This window comes from Taudactylus pleione, unplaced genomic scaffold, assembly GCF_031769625.1.
Source record: "Taudactylus pleione unplaced genomic scaffold, aTauple2 ptg000757l, whole genome shotgun sequence".
Classification (NCBI taxonomy): domain Eukaryota; kingdom Metazoa; phylum Chordata; class Amphibia; order Anura; family Myobatrachidae; genus Taudactylus; species Taudactylus pleione.
In genome coordinates, this window is record NW_028285159.1 from 3632683 (window position 1) to 3648641 (window position 15959).

General features: G+C 40.3%; 1 protein-coding gene across 1 annotated transcript in view; it reads left to right on the plus strand.

Annotated features, from left to right (window-relative positions):
- The first annotated feature begins 13362 nt into the window (after positions 1-13362).
- SH3GL2 (SH3 domain containing GRB2 like 2, endophilin A1) overlaps positions 13363-15959 on the plus strand; it is a 173829-nt gene continuing 171232 nt past the window's right edge. The window contains exon 1 of the mRNA XM_088457317.1: positions 13363-13660. Within this exon, the coding sequence (XP_088313443.1) occupies positions 13616-13660 (45 nt within the window). The 5' untranslated portion in view covers positions 13363-13615. The remainder of the gene's footprint in view (positions 13661-15959) is intronic.

Here is a 15959-nt window from a genome sequence, read left to right on the forward strand (position 1 = left end):
TAATTTTGGTATAAATTAGCTAAAATTTTCTCAAATGCTATATCCTAAATGCACTATCCCCAACACTCTTTTACACAGGGGGCTGAATTGTCCTCATAATTCCTACTAAGTATGCTCTATCCTTCCTGGTATTAAAGGGGTAATTGTTCTGTGGCATGTAGACCTCAACATTTAACCAGGTGTAGAAATTTTTCCTTCCCATAGACTAGTTTGTACCCCTTACAATGTTATTCACCCTGCTTTTGTGACTGGCTGGCTGAAATTATGACAAGATCTCATTGTCCTTGGCTTACGTGACCATTGAAACTTCATATTCTCCTCATCTATTTTCTATTGATTCACCTGAACTTTACAGATCATAAAAAAGTATTTTGATGGATTGGCCATCTGTTCACCTCTGCATACAGTAAGTATCACACCTCACCCTACACTGACATTCAATACAATAAATAATACCTTGTATTGTTTCTAAAAAATTATAAGTCTATTCGACAAGATGTAGTCCTTTGTTCTATGATTATAAATATAGCTGCTACTAATGCCCAGGATCATAATTGTTAGTTTGACATCTGGATAGAAGATCAACAATGAATAGGTCAACATGCGATAGGTTGACAGGTTCAAATGGTTGTCACACAATAAGTCGACACAAATAAGTCAACTTTTTTGTATGTTTTTTTTTCAACATTGTTAGGGTTAGGCACTTGGGGTTAGGCTGCTGGAGGGGATGGTTAAGGTTAGTTAAAGGTTAGATTTAGGCACCAGTGGGAGGGTTAGGGTTAAATTACAAAAACAGTCAACCATTATTTTTTTTAATAAAGCATTTTATTAATTTTTCAATAGTACAAAATAGAAAGTATTGACATTGGGACCATACAATTAGTCATCAACAGTCAAACAATGCAAGAATAATACAGCGTACAAACATAAGGATGACTCAAGAAGCAGATAAACGGTAAAAGTACTCCACATGGCTCATTCATGTACCAGTAAAAAAGTCTTCATGGTCCATAAGGCAGAAGTCACAAGAAGAAGAAAATACTACGGTGATCCTGCAGTAGCATGGGCTGAAGCATAACACAGGATTATGATATGGGGAAGCAATACTGTATATGTGAAACACAAGTTTTAATGACCCGTACAACACAAACCAATACCAGCAGCACCATCAAAAAATAATAAAAAAACTATAGAAATATGTAGGCAATAAAGGGGAAAAAGGGTGGGGAGGAGGGGAGACAAGACAAAGGGTCTTAGATTAAAGCATAAGTTTTCCATTAACTAGATGTCTAATGTAATTAGGCACTTAAAGAGAGTAAACTAAAGCATAAATAATCATGAGACCTGTCTGAGAAGGTACCAAGTGGTGGATTCAAACATCTTCTGGATCTGTTGTTGAACAGTAGGGTCTAACTTAACAATATATGTTTCCCACTTTTTATAGAAACGCTTCACCCCCATCTCAATCTCCGGCAACGTGGCCTGGTGATCATAATAGATAAGTTTTAGCACTACAGCCTTAACCTCAGCAAGTAAAGGTGTTTTTTATCCAATGCATCAAAATCATCTTTTGAGCCACTGTTAAAATAACAGAGAGTGCCGGAACTATATGTTTAAAATTAGAACCCAAGTTCCAATGTGAAAAATTTAGAAACAGACAGGGAATAGGAAGTTTGATCAAATTGATAGAAAAGACTTATTTTGCCGCATTCCCAGAAATTGTGGAAGAATGAAGCATCCATCGCACCACATTTTGGACAGTAACCAGATTCACCTGGGACCATGTGTTTCCTCTGTGCTTTGCGAGACACATGCTCTGTGAAGAACTTTTAGGTGAACCTCCTTTAGTTCCATTGAGTGTAAGTATTTCAAAGAAGTGGAACAATGCTGTATCAACACCTCAGAAGACTCCAGGGAAGGGAGATCATTGACCCAATGTACCAGCCTAAGGGCAGTGTTTTTTATTTTTAAGTAAAGATGGGTATAAATAACGTATCCTAAATGTATTTATATGGCTAAAAGACAAAACAGACAATATATTATCAGAGTCAACACTTTTTGGCAACAGGCAAAGTGGGGAGTCTTGTTTGAGCAAAGTGCCTAATTTGTAGATACATAAAGAAGCACTTATGAGGCATGCCAAAGGTTTCCCGTAAATAGTCAAATGTGCGGATAGAATCTCCAGGGCCAAAGATATCCCGAACGGCAGCGATGCCAAGCTGTTTCCAGGTCACAAACACACCACTATCCAAACAAGGAGAGAAACAGGGATTACCCCAGCAGGTATTATAAGGGGAGCTAGTGTGGTTTCATTCATGTTTCTTATTGATAGTGCACCACGCCTTGTAAGTATGTGAGAACATTACATTGGAAACTATTGTCCAAGGAATCTGTTTCTTGGGAGTATGCAATAGAGCATTGGGGGAGTACGGAAAAAAAAGGGCTTCTTCTAGGTGACAATTAGTGAAATGAGTGTTCTGCAGGAGCCAGTCTGAAATGTATCTGAAGCGAGGCGCCTGGGCAAAGGCAGAGACATCTGGGAGGCTGAAGCCACCCTCCGACTTAGGTAAAATCAGTTTGGCATATGCGATATGGGGCTTCTTGGCATTCCAAATAAAAGTGGTAAAAAGGGAGCGAATGTCTTTAGCATCGGATATAGATAATGATAAGGGAAGCATCTGAAGGATATATGACAATTTTGGGAATATGACACTTTTAATCAATGCTATGTGGCCAGATAGTGATAAAGGCAAAGACATCCAACTAGTGATCAGAGCTTTAATCGAGGACAACACTGGTTTAATGTTTCCAGAGTAGAGGGAAGATAACGCCTTTGGAATAAAACCCTAAAATATTTTAGAGGTGAGCTGCAGCAGGAGAAACGTGATAGAACAGGGTTAGAACTAAAATAGGAAGAGTCAGTGGCTAAAGGCAATAGCTTAGACAACTCTGAAGCCGGCAAACATACCAAAACTATCAATAAGAGCAGTAATAGCTGGTATAGAGTGGAGAGGGTTCGATATAAATAGAAGCATGTCATCAGCGAAGAGGTCTAATTTGACCTCGAGAACATTCACAGAAATGCCTGTAAAAAGGGGGGAAGCCCCTAAGGCTACTGCTAAGGGCTCCAAGACTATAGCAAAAAGGAGAGGTGATAGGGGGTAGCCCTGCCTAGTACCTTTAAGTATAGAGAAGGGGGGGGAGAGGCTAATTATTGCTTAAAATTTGGGATGATGAACCACAGTAGAGGGATTGAAGCACAGTGATGAACCAAAGCGACAAAGAGCGTCAAAAAGGTGTTCCCAGGTAACTAAATCAAAAGCCTTTTCAGCATCTAAAGAAAGGATCGCATAATGGCCAGGTTCCCCTGAGGATTCCAACCACTGCATCACCGAAAGGACTTTTCATATATTTACTACAGAACGACGCCCCCAGATAAACCCTGATTGGTTTTCATGTATCATAGAGGGTAAGATGAGCTTAATTCTATCTGCCAAAATTTTCATAACAATTTGTAGTCTGTATTCAGTAAAGATATAGGTCTATATGAGTTAGCTAGTTCTGGGTCTTTTAACAGAGCCAAATTAAAGTAAAGAGGGGGAAGAGTATCTATAAGTAGGGAGTTAAATACAGAAAGCAGAGTGTCCTCGATTCTGGGGCCTAGAATTTTATAGTAATCATTGGAGAGGCCATCAGGGCCAGGTGCTTTACCCAATTTCAAATGACTGATGACCTTTCTAATTTATTCTGTAATGGGCACTACCAAGGAACAAGCCTGTTCCTCAGACATCTGTGGCAAAGAAACTCTACTCCAAAAAGCAGCCCTCTCAGATACATTTACATCAAGATGAGTATATAGGTCAGCATAAAAAGAGTGCAAGACAGCGGCGATGGATTTTCCCGACTTAGCTATGGTGCCATCAGGGCACCTCAAAGACTTAATAACTGTAGGGGGGCATTGGCCACGTAAAAGACTTGATAGCAATTTACTGGATTTATTGCCATGTCGGTATAATCTGAAACCTGATTAAAAAAAAAAGTGTATTTTGACTCTGATTGGGATAACAATGTATTAAAAGCAGCTTTGGTGGATATATATCTCTCATGATTGAAAGGGGTGGGGGCATCCTTAAATGTCTGATATTCAGTTGTCAGTGTAGATTGCAGATCAATATAGTTTTTTGATAAACCTTATCACCTGATCACATAAAGAACAATAAAACATAATATCCCCTCTAACGACCGGTTTGGACGCCTGCCAGAATAAAGCGGAGAGGTACTTTCAAAAGAAGAGTTATTAAGTTTATATGCCATCCAGGAGGTGTCCAAAGCAGCCCGAAACTTAAGAGAGTGAGCCAGGTGTGATGGAAACCTCCACTGTTTATACAGACCTTTATTAGTAGATACTGTTAATTTTACCCAACATAATGAATGGTCAGAAATGCACATTGGCTCTATATTTGAGTCTAGTACCCGAGGAAAAACAGTTGTGGACATTAAAATATGATCTATCCGGGACAGGGTCCGATGTGCAACAGACATACACGTAAAATCGCGTTATAGAGGATGTGGTGCTCTCCAAACGTCCGTTATGTGTAACTGTTGTGTGATTTAATGTCCACTTACAGGGCATGCACCACAAAAGGCGAGGGGGAGGTTCTATCCATACGAATGGACACCACAATATTAAAGTTGCCACCTAGCACAATAGGGACATCACCATATGTGTGTAAACGGGAGATAAAGGAAAGAAAAAAATCTTTTGAATAAAAATTAGGGCATATATTTTACATAATATATACCTGGAGGAGCCCAGGGTAATATCAGCAATAACATATCTTCCCTGAGGATCTATCACAGAAGAATGCAGTGTGACACTAATACAATTGTGCACTAAAATAACTACCTCTCTAGCCTTAGATGTGAAAGGTGCTGACATCAGGACCTTCCACTGTAATGAGTTTAATTTCAGTATCTCAGGAGGTAGGAGGTGGGTTTCCTGAAGCAGGGCAACATCAATATGCATTTTGTTTAAATATATTAACACCTTTTTCCTTTTCGCAGGTAAATTAAAACCCCCCACATTGAGGGAGCCCACTATAAAACTAGACATGGCAATAGCAGCTCAAACCACATAGCAAAAGGAAAAACATGTCCTGCCAGTATATGATCATATTCCAGCAATAAACAATAAATTGAGAACCCAATGTTAGGGGGGACAGGATAAGATACACAAGGAGAAAAAGGGGAAGGGGGAAAACAAAAACAATAGAAAACAAAAACTGAATAGAACAAAGATACAAGGAAGAGCCCACCGCTCTAAGAGAAGCGCAGCTCCTGCCATTAAATCTAATTCTCAAACATAGACAACCTGTAGTATTATACGTAACACAAAATCACGTATAGAACCAAAACCAGAGGGGACGCTCTCAGCAGTTCCCAGCTATATGCACTAATATGAAAACATATTATAGCAGGTGTGGGAGTAAGGTACAAAGAGCTGACATATACATTAAGAATAAATTGTGGAAAAGGTCTAAAGTGGTCACCAATAAAATCAGAACATTAGAAACAAAAAATACAAGGGCATACAGTTAAGGCATCCTGACACGGAAACAGGCAGACTATAACGTAAGAGCTATGCTAAGGTTATTAAACACTTAAAGTACAAATGTACATGCAATTATTCTTTCAGAACCTGTAGCATATACATACAAAAATGAGGCATGAGGAAGCAAAGAGGAGTAATAGCATCAGACCAGCCTCAACAAATCAGGTAATAACAAGAAAAATAAAGTAGACAGAGAAGAATTTCATGTAATGTGGTCACAGTTCTCATGGGATGGAGAGGAACAATCCGCAGCCAGAGCAGCTTCCATTAGATAACTTTCAGCTTCCGCCACCGTTGAAAATCTTTAAAAGAGTTTCCTTCAAAAAGGCATAACCGTGTGGGGAACAATAAAGCAAACTTTTAATTTTCCTTGCCGAGGCGGGAACATAGCGGGGAAAATTCTTTCCTGGCACGGGTGACCTCTAAGGAGTAATCCTGGAAAATAAAAATCCGAGATTCCTCCCAGCGTAGGTCTCTATTCCTCCTGGATGTGGACCAAATCAGTTCTTTGTGAACAAAACAGACATTTGAATATAACAACACTTGGTTTGCTATTAGGAGACGCACGTGCTGGGCCCAACCTATGTGCACGCTCAATAACCAGGGAAGAGCAGGCGTCCTGAATATGTAATAATTCCAAAAGAGATGTTTGCAGAAAAGTAAATAGGGCAGGCCCTTTGAGTGTTTCAGGAAGTCCTATGATGCGGAGATTACATCTCCTCGATCTGTTCTCCAAGTCATCTACTTTTGTTATCAGTTGGTAATGAGATTTCTGCAACTGCTCATAATTAGTTTTAAGTTTAGACACATCCTGAAAAGTTTCTTCCATGCGTTGCTCAGTATTAACAACTCTCTTAGATAGTTGCTTAAGCTGGGATTTCATGTCTGAGACAGCCTGCTGCAGCTTAGCAGAGTGAGCCTCCATAATGGGTCCCATAGCATCCTGTACTGCTCTGACCACATCAGCATAAGTAACAGCACTGTCAGCAGAGCATCCAGGCATGTTAGAGTGCGTAGCTAGTGTTAAACAGTCAGAGGGGACACTGTGAGGATCAGAAACTCCCACCTGTTTAGCAGATGTGGTGGCCATCTTGGATTCCTGGGTCCGTTTTTCTGACCTAGATCTCTGTGGTTTAGTAGCCATAGAAGTGGATAAAAACTTGTCCATCAAGTGCACCTGGTGTTCCTGTGCAAGTAGACACCCAAATTGTCGGTGTAGGCGGCAGGATGCTGGCATTGTAACTCCCTGAAGCTGGGGCTGTAGGTGAGCTAATGTAACCAGCTTCTCATCACATGGGAGCTGGAACAGGAAGTCAACAGTCAGCCATTTTAACTTGTTGACCTTTTAACCTTCTCAACCTTTTGCACTGTCGACCATTTGGTGTTAGCATTCTGACTTCAAAAAGCTAAGGTCATATGATTTATGTGAATACATTTTGGCAGAAGAACATTATCAGCCAGAAGTTACAATCTTGATACACATTTAACACCTACTGGTTAACATTAACAGACTTTTGAGAAACTGCCACAACTCGCACTATCCATTATTAGAGACAAGCCTCAATAGCTCACACACAAAGCTCATTTATATTGTATTGATGAATGATAAGAGCACACAGCTTTTTTTAAATATTCTGTTTATTCACTTTTCATTTCTTTTCTTTTTTCTCATCACAATTCTCATGGATTGTTATTAATTAGTTTTATACTTCGCTTTGAACAATCCTTATTATAGGGCACATGTATATGACTATAAATTAAAATATAGAGTGTATAAACTAATATGATATCATATGGATATAAATTTGAAAAGTCAAATTGTTTTGGGTACCTGTTTTTAAAGTATATCTAATAAAAACGATTTTAAAATTTGGATTAAAATAAATGGATACAGTGCACCTTATCTAAACTGATTCCCTTTTTTTTGCTTTAGTTTGATAGACCATTTGGTGTTGACCTATTGATTGTCGACCTTTTTATTGCCAATCTTTTATATCACACCTGCTGGCTTATGCAGCTTGCCTTCGTGGCTTTGCACTTATGTTAATACCTGTGGCTACAAAATCATGTGGCCACCCTCCACCTTCCCGCTGACTGTTCCCTCCTAGTGGTTGGGAGTTTACAATGCTTTCTACGTGTGAAGTTGGCCCTTTGAACAGTCTATTTTTCCATGTCGCTGACAATTTTTCTGAGTAACTCCCAGATTTTCAAAAACTTCCATACATGTCTTGGGGCCTTCGCTCTTCCCTGGCACCATAGTCCCAATACATAATTTTAAACTGTGCAACAAATGTCCATCCAGGTGTAGATGAACTGTATCTGCTTATAATTTCATTGCAGAAAAGCGCCATTGATCTTGGTCTTGTGCCTGCTATTAAACATATTGTAAGGAGGAGTTTTGCAAACTACTGTGTAAAAGCAGCACACAATATAGCGACCCCTCTGGGCAGTGTGTGGCATTAATTATGCCTTTCAACTCTTTTGACCACCATATGAAAAACTAATGTTTCCAGCTGCCTTTTAAGGTAAGTATCAAAATGAGGTGTGTCCCGATATATAGATTCATAATTAACAAACATAAAAAGTGACATTTGTGTTCTAAATTCAACTGTGATCAACCTTTTGGAAGAGAAACTAATGAAATTTGGCATCCCTTTAATAATTCTGTATTCCATTTTCTTATAATCATCTGCTAGGTTAGACTGCTGCTAAGAAAACCAGGACTGCATGGTGCCCTAAACCTCTAGGCCCAGTGACTCTTGTTACTAATATCAGAGCCGGAACTAGACTTTTTGGTGCCCTGTGCCAGAGAGTGCATTGTGTCGCTTCAATTTTTAGAATCAATATTAATTAACACTGCACATATAATGGAAAAAATAGGTATCTATCCCTTGGCGCTTCTGGGGATGGGGATAGGGGATGGTGGGAGAGGGTAATAATGGAAATACTTTTCTCACATCAGCCTTGTAATTTGTACATAAAACGTAGATTTTTCAACATGTAAAAGATAAATATAAACATATATAGTGTAATTCCATATAGAAAAAACTAATAACAATATAAATAAATAAAAAGTGTCTAATATGGCACCTGTACCCAGAGAGCAGACGATGGTGTGCACATAGAGCAGTATCCGGATTATGCTCCAAGTGTCTAACTAAATATCTGGCTCCTTCAGGTCACTGGATGTATGAGGGTTAGTCAAAAATTATCCGCACTCTGGTTGTAGAATTTATTTTATTCAACTTTCAGAAAAGAGAAATACATAATCTCTCTGCTTTTCAATACACTTTGTCCATCTGTCAACAAGCTTTCGTATTCCATCATTAAAATGTTTTAGGCTGAGCTGCGAGCAACGAATGCACCGCTGTCTTCACCTCTTAATCAGACGTGAATCTTTGGATTATTGCATAGGCAGAGCCATGGCTGATTTGCGAATGATTTGCAACATAGGGCCTGATTCAGAGCCGCTCGGAAGCGGCCGCTCATTCGCTCCGAGCCATGTTTGCTCAACTGCTCATGCGTACGGATCGTTATACGCATGCGCGAACCAGTCAGTGCGGTCGAAATTCATGTGCTCGCAAAATAGCGAATGTCTGATAATTTCAGTGACAGAATGAGGCGTATGTGTGTGGTAACAGGGGAAGGTGCTTGAAAAAGGGGAGTGGAGATCCGAACGCAGGCGTGCTTAAAGGTGAAAACGGGCGTTTTATGGGTGTGCATAATTAAAACAGCAGCGTCATTGACCACATCACTGGGTTATTTTATAGCCAGAACTGCTCGTAAGATTGTGGTAGCAAAAAACAACCACAAGAATAGCGAGCAGTTCATACCCTGGTCGATGTACTCGATTAATCTAATAAATAGCGGACATGATGTAGGATGCAAGCGGCCAGGGGGCGTATTTATCCAAAAAACGACGCAAGTTTTGTTTGCTCGTTCAGACCTAGAGGCGTGAACAGACCGCAAAGAGCGAACGGTTCATTTGAATAGCCACCCCTATTTTCTGGACGAGCGAGCGCTAATTGCGTCCGGCTCTGAATCAGGCCCATAATCCACTATCACTCCTCTATCCAACAGAATCCGTTCACGTGCACGCTCAATGTTGTCATCAGTCGTGGACATGGACGGGCGTCTGAGTCCTTCATGGCTGACATTTGTGCAACCTTCTTTGAACTTCTCTAGCCATTCATACACACTTCTTCATGACAAAACACTTTCTCCATACTGTGCACACAGTCTTCGATAGATATTGGCACCAGACACACCCTCAGACCACAAAAAACAAATCACTGCACGCTGCTCTTCTTTTGTGCAAATCACAATTGGGGCAGCCATTTTGTCTTGCACTGCATTCTCAAATGAACTGACGTAACATGTTCAAACCTGTTCAAACCTCCACAGCAGTGACTAGGGAGACAGTGAGGTAGTATGGAAAGCCTTGATAAGACATTGCATCCAACAGAAGTTTTAATATAACTGGAGTGCGGATCATATTTTACTCACCCTCATACATTGGTGGCTTGCAGTAGGTGGCTGACACGTTTCGAGCTGCTGGGCTCTTCCTCAAAGGCATTTATATTTTCCAGCTATCTATGCATTCACTGAGAATTAATTTGCTCTTTTTACAGAGCTACTTTGTCACAGTTTTGCATTACCATGTTCCTCTGCTCTACTTGTTTGAGCTTATTAATGTATTGAGACCTTACTTGCCTGCTTTCTTTTAACGAGCCTATATTATTGCTTTTACTGCTATATTTGAGTTAATAAACTTCATACTATGGGCCTCATTTACTAACAAGTTTTATCACCAAAATGAGTAATAAATGTCACTGTGTATGATAAATGGTGCTCCAGCCAATCACCTCCCAACTATCAACCGTTAGAAAAATGACAGTTGGGAGCTGATTGGCTGGAGCACCATATATCATACACAGTGACATTTATCACTCATTTTGGCGATAAAAACTCGTTAGTAAATGGGGGCCTATATATTTTTAAGTATTTTTTTTCTATACTGAATTACACTATTTATGTTTATTTATCTTTTACGTGTTGAAAAATCTAAATTTTACGTACTAATTACAAGTCTGATGTGGGAGAAGTATTTTCATTATTACCCTCTCCCCCCATCCCCTACTCCCTTCCCCAGGAGCACCAAGGGATAGATACCTATTTTTTTCCATATTTAATCCTTCTAAGGGACATTGGGTTCCTCTGAGTATCTGGAACCCAGGCTGCCCATTTTTGGTTGCGCTAGGGTGTTTTGCATGTACACATCTTGCATTTAAATATTGCACTTATATTGCTGGGGGAAAAGACTCTGCCCACTTCCACTGACCTGAGGTTTGTCCTGTAAATACACACTCAGCACCTGTTTAAGGCAAGCCTATATAATGTAAAATGTCCTATCCCGGCATTGCAAATCTTGATTTTGCATGTTGGTTCAATACTAGAAGCACAAGTGCATATTTCTGAAGAAGTCCCAGGAATAATGGCATTGTCGCATCTTTAATAGGTGCAGGGAGTGTGGTGCACGAGGCCTTGCACCCATATAATTATACTCACCTCTCTGGAGTCCTGTGCTAGTGCTGCAGTAGCAACAGAAATTACTAGAAAAATGGCAGGTAAGTAAATGCGGAATACATAAGATTGACCGGCGGTCAAGATGCCGGCGATCAGAAGACCGACAGAGGCATCCCGATGTTCAGGATATCGACAGAGGCTGGTAAGTATTCTAACCCTCTCCCCCCGTAACCCTCCCCTGGTGGTGCCTAACCATAACCTCCCCCCGGTGGTGCCTAACCCTAACCTTCCCACCTCCGTTGGTGCCTAAACCTAACCACCCCTTCTCGCATCCTAAACCTAACCCTCCCCAGGTGGTGCCTAACCCTAACCTCTCCCTCCCCCCGGTGGTGCCTTACCCTAATCCCCCTCCCCGCAACCTAACGCCCCATCACTGGCCTAACCCTAACCCACATACTTACCATGCCGACGTTGGTATCTTGATCTCTTCGGGATGGCGGCATCTGCATTGTGACGGCGTCTGTATATTGACATCCGGCATCCTGTCCGCTGGCATCCTGACCGCATCCCGTAAATGCATTGGGTGGGGTGTGTGTCTGCACAAATTATAGATTTGCAAATGAGTGAGATAGACCAAAAGTACTAATTTAAATATGACAGCATTTAAGCTAGTAAAGCATAATTTATCTATCTAAATCAATAGTGTGACAAATAACTATCTTGGCTTTGACTATAATAAGGCAGCTGGTGTTGATGGGCAGCAAAAAGCAGCAACATCATTTGAAAGGTTGTAATTTCCTTGTAGCAAAATTTTTATTTTTGTCTCATTTTTTGTTATAACTAAAATATTTATAATTTGGGGGGACTTGAAAACACCTTTCCTTATCGTTGCATATCTGGCAGAGATTATTTTTATCAACCATTTTTGTGTTGACCATTCCCATGTCGACCTTTTGTACCCGTAGACCCATGTCGACATTTTGCGTCTAGTCTTCTTGCCCCTGACGACCATCTGGTGTCAACCTATTGCTTCTCGATCTTTTTACTGTCGATCTATTAATCCACACCGCCAGAGGAGCTGATGTCCAGCACCAGAACATTCATGATTAGTATCTTATTTTACAGTATGGGGTCTATTCATCATCACTTAGTTTCTACAAAAGCAGGTGAAAATGAACATTTTCACCTGCAATTGTAGAAATTAAGTTATCGAGCCATTCATCAAGGAGGTAAAGCAGGAGATATCACATATATCTCCTGCTTACCTTTCTCTTGCAGAATGGCCCGCTGTCCCCATACACTAGTATGGGGACAGAATTCATCAAGCTTCGAAAATACAATATTTTCGGAGCTTGACTGCGGGAGCATTCGCCATTCTCAGATGGAGAGTGTTCCCGCTACCCACTCCTCCCCTATGGGAAAGAGTCCTGGGTTGCGAAGAGGGATCCTTTCGGATCCCTACGCCCCTGCTGGCTCCTTCCGCTGGACGCAGGGGCCTTTGTGTGCATGTGTGACCTGTAGGTCACGCATGCGCACTTGTGTCACTGCTCCGAAAGGACTTTGGGGAGACAGATGATTTTCGGGTCAGCTGTCTGCGCGCCGTAGCAATAATGAATTTCTCCGGCGCTCACGTCGAGTTAGTATGTTAATTATCGGGGTCTGTTTGGACCCCGATAAATAACATAATTATGAATAGACCCCAAAGTAACAAAATAAAAATTATAACTCGCAGCATCTACAGCAGGTATTGCAGGCATACATAATTCTCCAGAATACAAACTTGATATATATATATTTTCTGCATTTACCAACATTAATGTAAATATGTGACTTTTTCTTCCACTGCTCTATTACATCAATCAATACACAACATGTTAGCTTGTTCTGCAGCATAAAAACATAAATACTGTAGGTGTATGTACCAAAACATAAACAAGTCAGGTATACTGTTATTCAGATCGAGAAACCCCTGACATGGGACAAGAAACAAACATATTTTTGAAAACCCTTTATTCCTCATTAAGGTGTCTGTTTAATGATAAGTTATATATTCAGTCTTCGGAGTTGCTAATTTGGTATTACTGAATAAATGAATGAGCTACATTGTGCTAGTACAATCCCACGTCACACCTCCACAGTGCAGCTGGGACTGTGTGTGACCCGGCGGCGGCGGCACAGTGCTGCATGCTTTGCTGTTTGCAGGCGGATAGCTGGAAATCGGAAGGGGGCAGGAAATGAATGCTACGTGCCCCTTAATAGGCTGGCTTTGGTGTATCCTGACGTCAGGGTGTTCCTGCATTAGGGCATGCATCTGATAACACCATCACTGGAGGATTACAGAGATCTGAGTGTGGAGAGGAGAAATTCCCCTGCAGTCCTCCTCTAGCAGCAGCAGCCATCTGTCTAGCTGATCCCACACACTAACCATCCCCTCATTCTTCCTAGTGGTGTCCTGCAGCCGCCTGGCCATTGTCCACCATGTCTGTAGCGGGGCTGAAAAAACAGTTCCACAAAGCCACCCAGGTAAGGGCTGCAATCCCTACATTCCCAGATCTGCTTGCACAAGGGTGTGCTGCCGCCTGTCATGCAGTGTGCCCTGAATGGGGTCTGGGTTATATGCTGTATATAATGTAATGTCTGCTGCCAGTGGTGACACTGATGCCCAGGTCTTTATCTGGCTGCAGCACAGGCGTCACTTACATGGCTCCGGGAGACACATGGTTAATACATACAGGAACTCACCTAGCTAATGTTAGCACCATATTGATAATATGTTGTTTCCTATGTATTGTTATAAGCGCTCCATTATATGTACACTTACCTTATTGTGATCTGTATTGCTTCGTATATACATACATGTATAATCAATGATAAGATTATTATTTACATTTTCCCTTTCAAATTCCCTAAGGATGTATTGTTTTCCCTAGTCTTATCAGGGTGTAACCCTATCCTATGCATTTAATTGTTACAGGATCAATTTTTAAGGGTAGTTCACTTTCAATGAGATTGAGGTCTTCATATTGTATAATATGTACTAGAGTGTTTCATAGCTCTTTCTGCCTGGGCTCCTAAAACCAGTCATTTATTTTGCATGGTGTTCTGCAGTGAGACTCGGTTGGTTAATTTGTAAATAAATGATTTTAATAAAAATGAGCTGTCACACAACACAAGCGAGAAGCACCACCCCAATGTTTGTGTCTTCTGGTATGGTGCAATGCCTTGTGTTATCTATGGCATTCTGTCAGAATGTGTCAAACATAACAACAGTGTTTATAAAATGGAGACTTATTGATGATAGCCCTGCATAAAAGGGTTACTAGGTGCTGCAAAACCATGATACTGGTTTGCTGCTGGGACAGATGTTGAATTTGTATTAGAGGCTGCAGTGTGTCTGCAGTCCTTCATTGCCTGCCTATGGGTTACACCTCCAAAGGTGACCTCCTCAGCTCCCTCCTGTTTGCCAAGTCTTCATGGAGAGCTATCTGATAACAGCTGCATTATTAAACAGGTTGCTGGATTGGGTATCTTGGTGCTGTTCTGCAGAGGACATGATGTTGCTGTTCTGCATTTTTCCACCACAAAAGGACCATATTAGAAATATAATATTAAATATGCATTTTACACTGTGGTTAAAAGGCAGATTTTATTTTATGATTTGTGCTAGTTGATTTGTGTCTTGTAACCTTTGCTCCCCCATTGTATGTGTCCTGTTAATTGCATCTGACTTTCTGAGAGCCTATCTCTGTGTGGATGAGTCTTTAGGAGATAAAAATAGAAAACTGTGTCTCCCTTAGCAACCCAGGGAAGTGACAAAAAAAAAACCTAACAAAATCTGCCTTATTTACAGCGTTCCACCATATGGTGTTAATAAACCAACCTATGGTTCGTGACTGGATTTTAAGTAAAAGAAACCTTACGTGTTCCACATTATAATATACAGTGTTGTTTTTTATTTCAAATAACGTTCTGATGCAATCTCTGCTATAAATGCATGCACACAGAGTACAAGCTGTTCTATTTAATGTATAGCAAGAATGTACCTCAGACTTAAATGATGAAAGCCTCCTTTCACTATGCTGGCTTATGTTCCCTAATAGATAATCTTACATCAGTTTGTTAATGTGGAGTTTTTACAGGCCTCAGGCTCATATCTGAAATGGAGGATAAATACAAAATTATAATGTTTATTGCGGTCCCCAAGAGGTGTATTTTTTTTTTTTTTTTTTTAATAAATATCCATGATATGTTTAACTTTAAAGCCACAATATTGTTTTTACTTACCTTTGTCAAGAATCATGTGATGTTAGCCATCAGAGTAGTTCTGTGACCTTTATAAAACTACTTTTGCTGCAGTATTGTACCTTTTATGCAGGTATTGATGTCTTGGATAATACCTATTTTCCTATATTTTACAATCAGGGATACAAGTAAAATGAAGTATACAGTATATCATGATGTACCGGAACCTACATTTGATAGTATATTAGCCCATAAAAACTAAATTGTATAGTAAAATTCCAAAAAAAACAACATACATAAAGTACATAGTTTAATACATGTTCCAATTATCTGAAAAAACTGATTATGCAAACTGCCCTCTGTGGTCCCAATTATTCCGGATAGTCAGCGTTCTAGTGTGATGCTTTCAGGCTAGCTCACGACTTTGAAACAGTAATGTACTTACCGTATTTACAGAAATAGTTATTTAGCACAATTCCACATACAGAAGGTGGTATATTGCTAGCTCAGTAGTGATGTTCCAAGCTGAGAGACTAGGAATTGCATATCTAATGCCTTCCTTGTATGGAGTAACAATGAG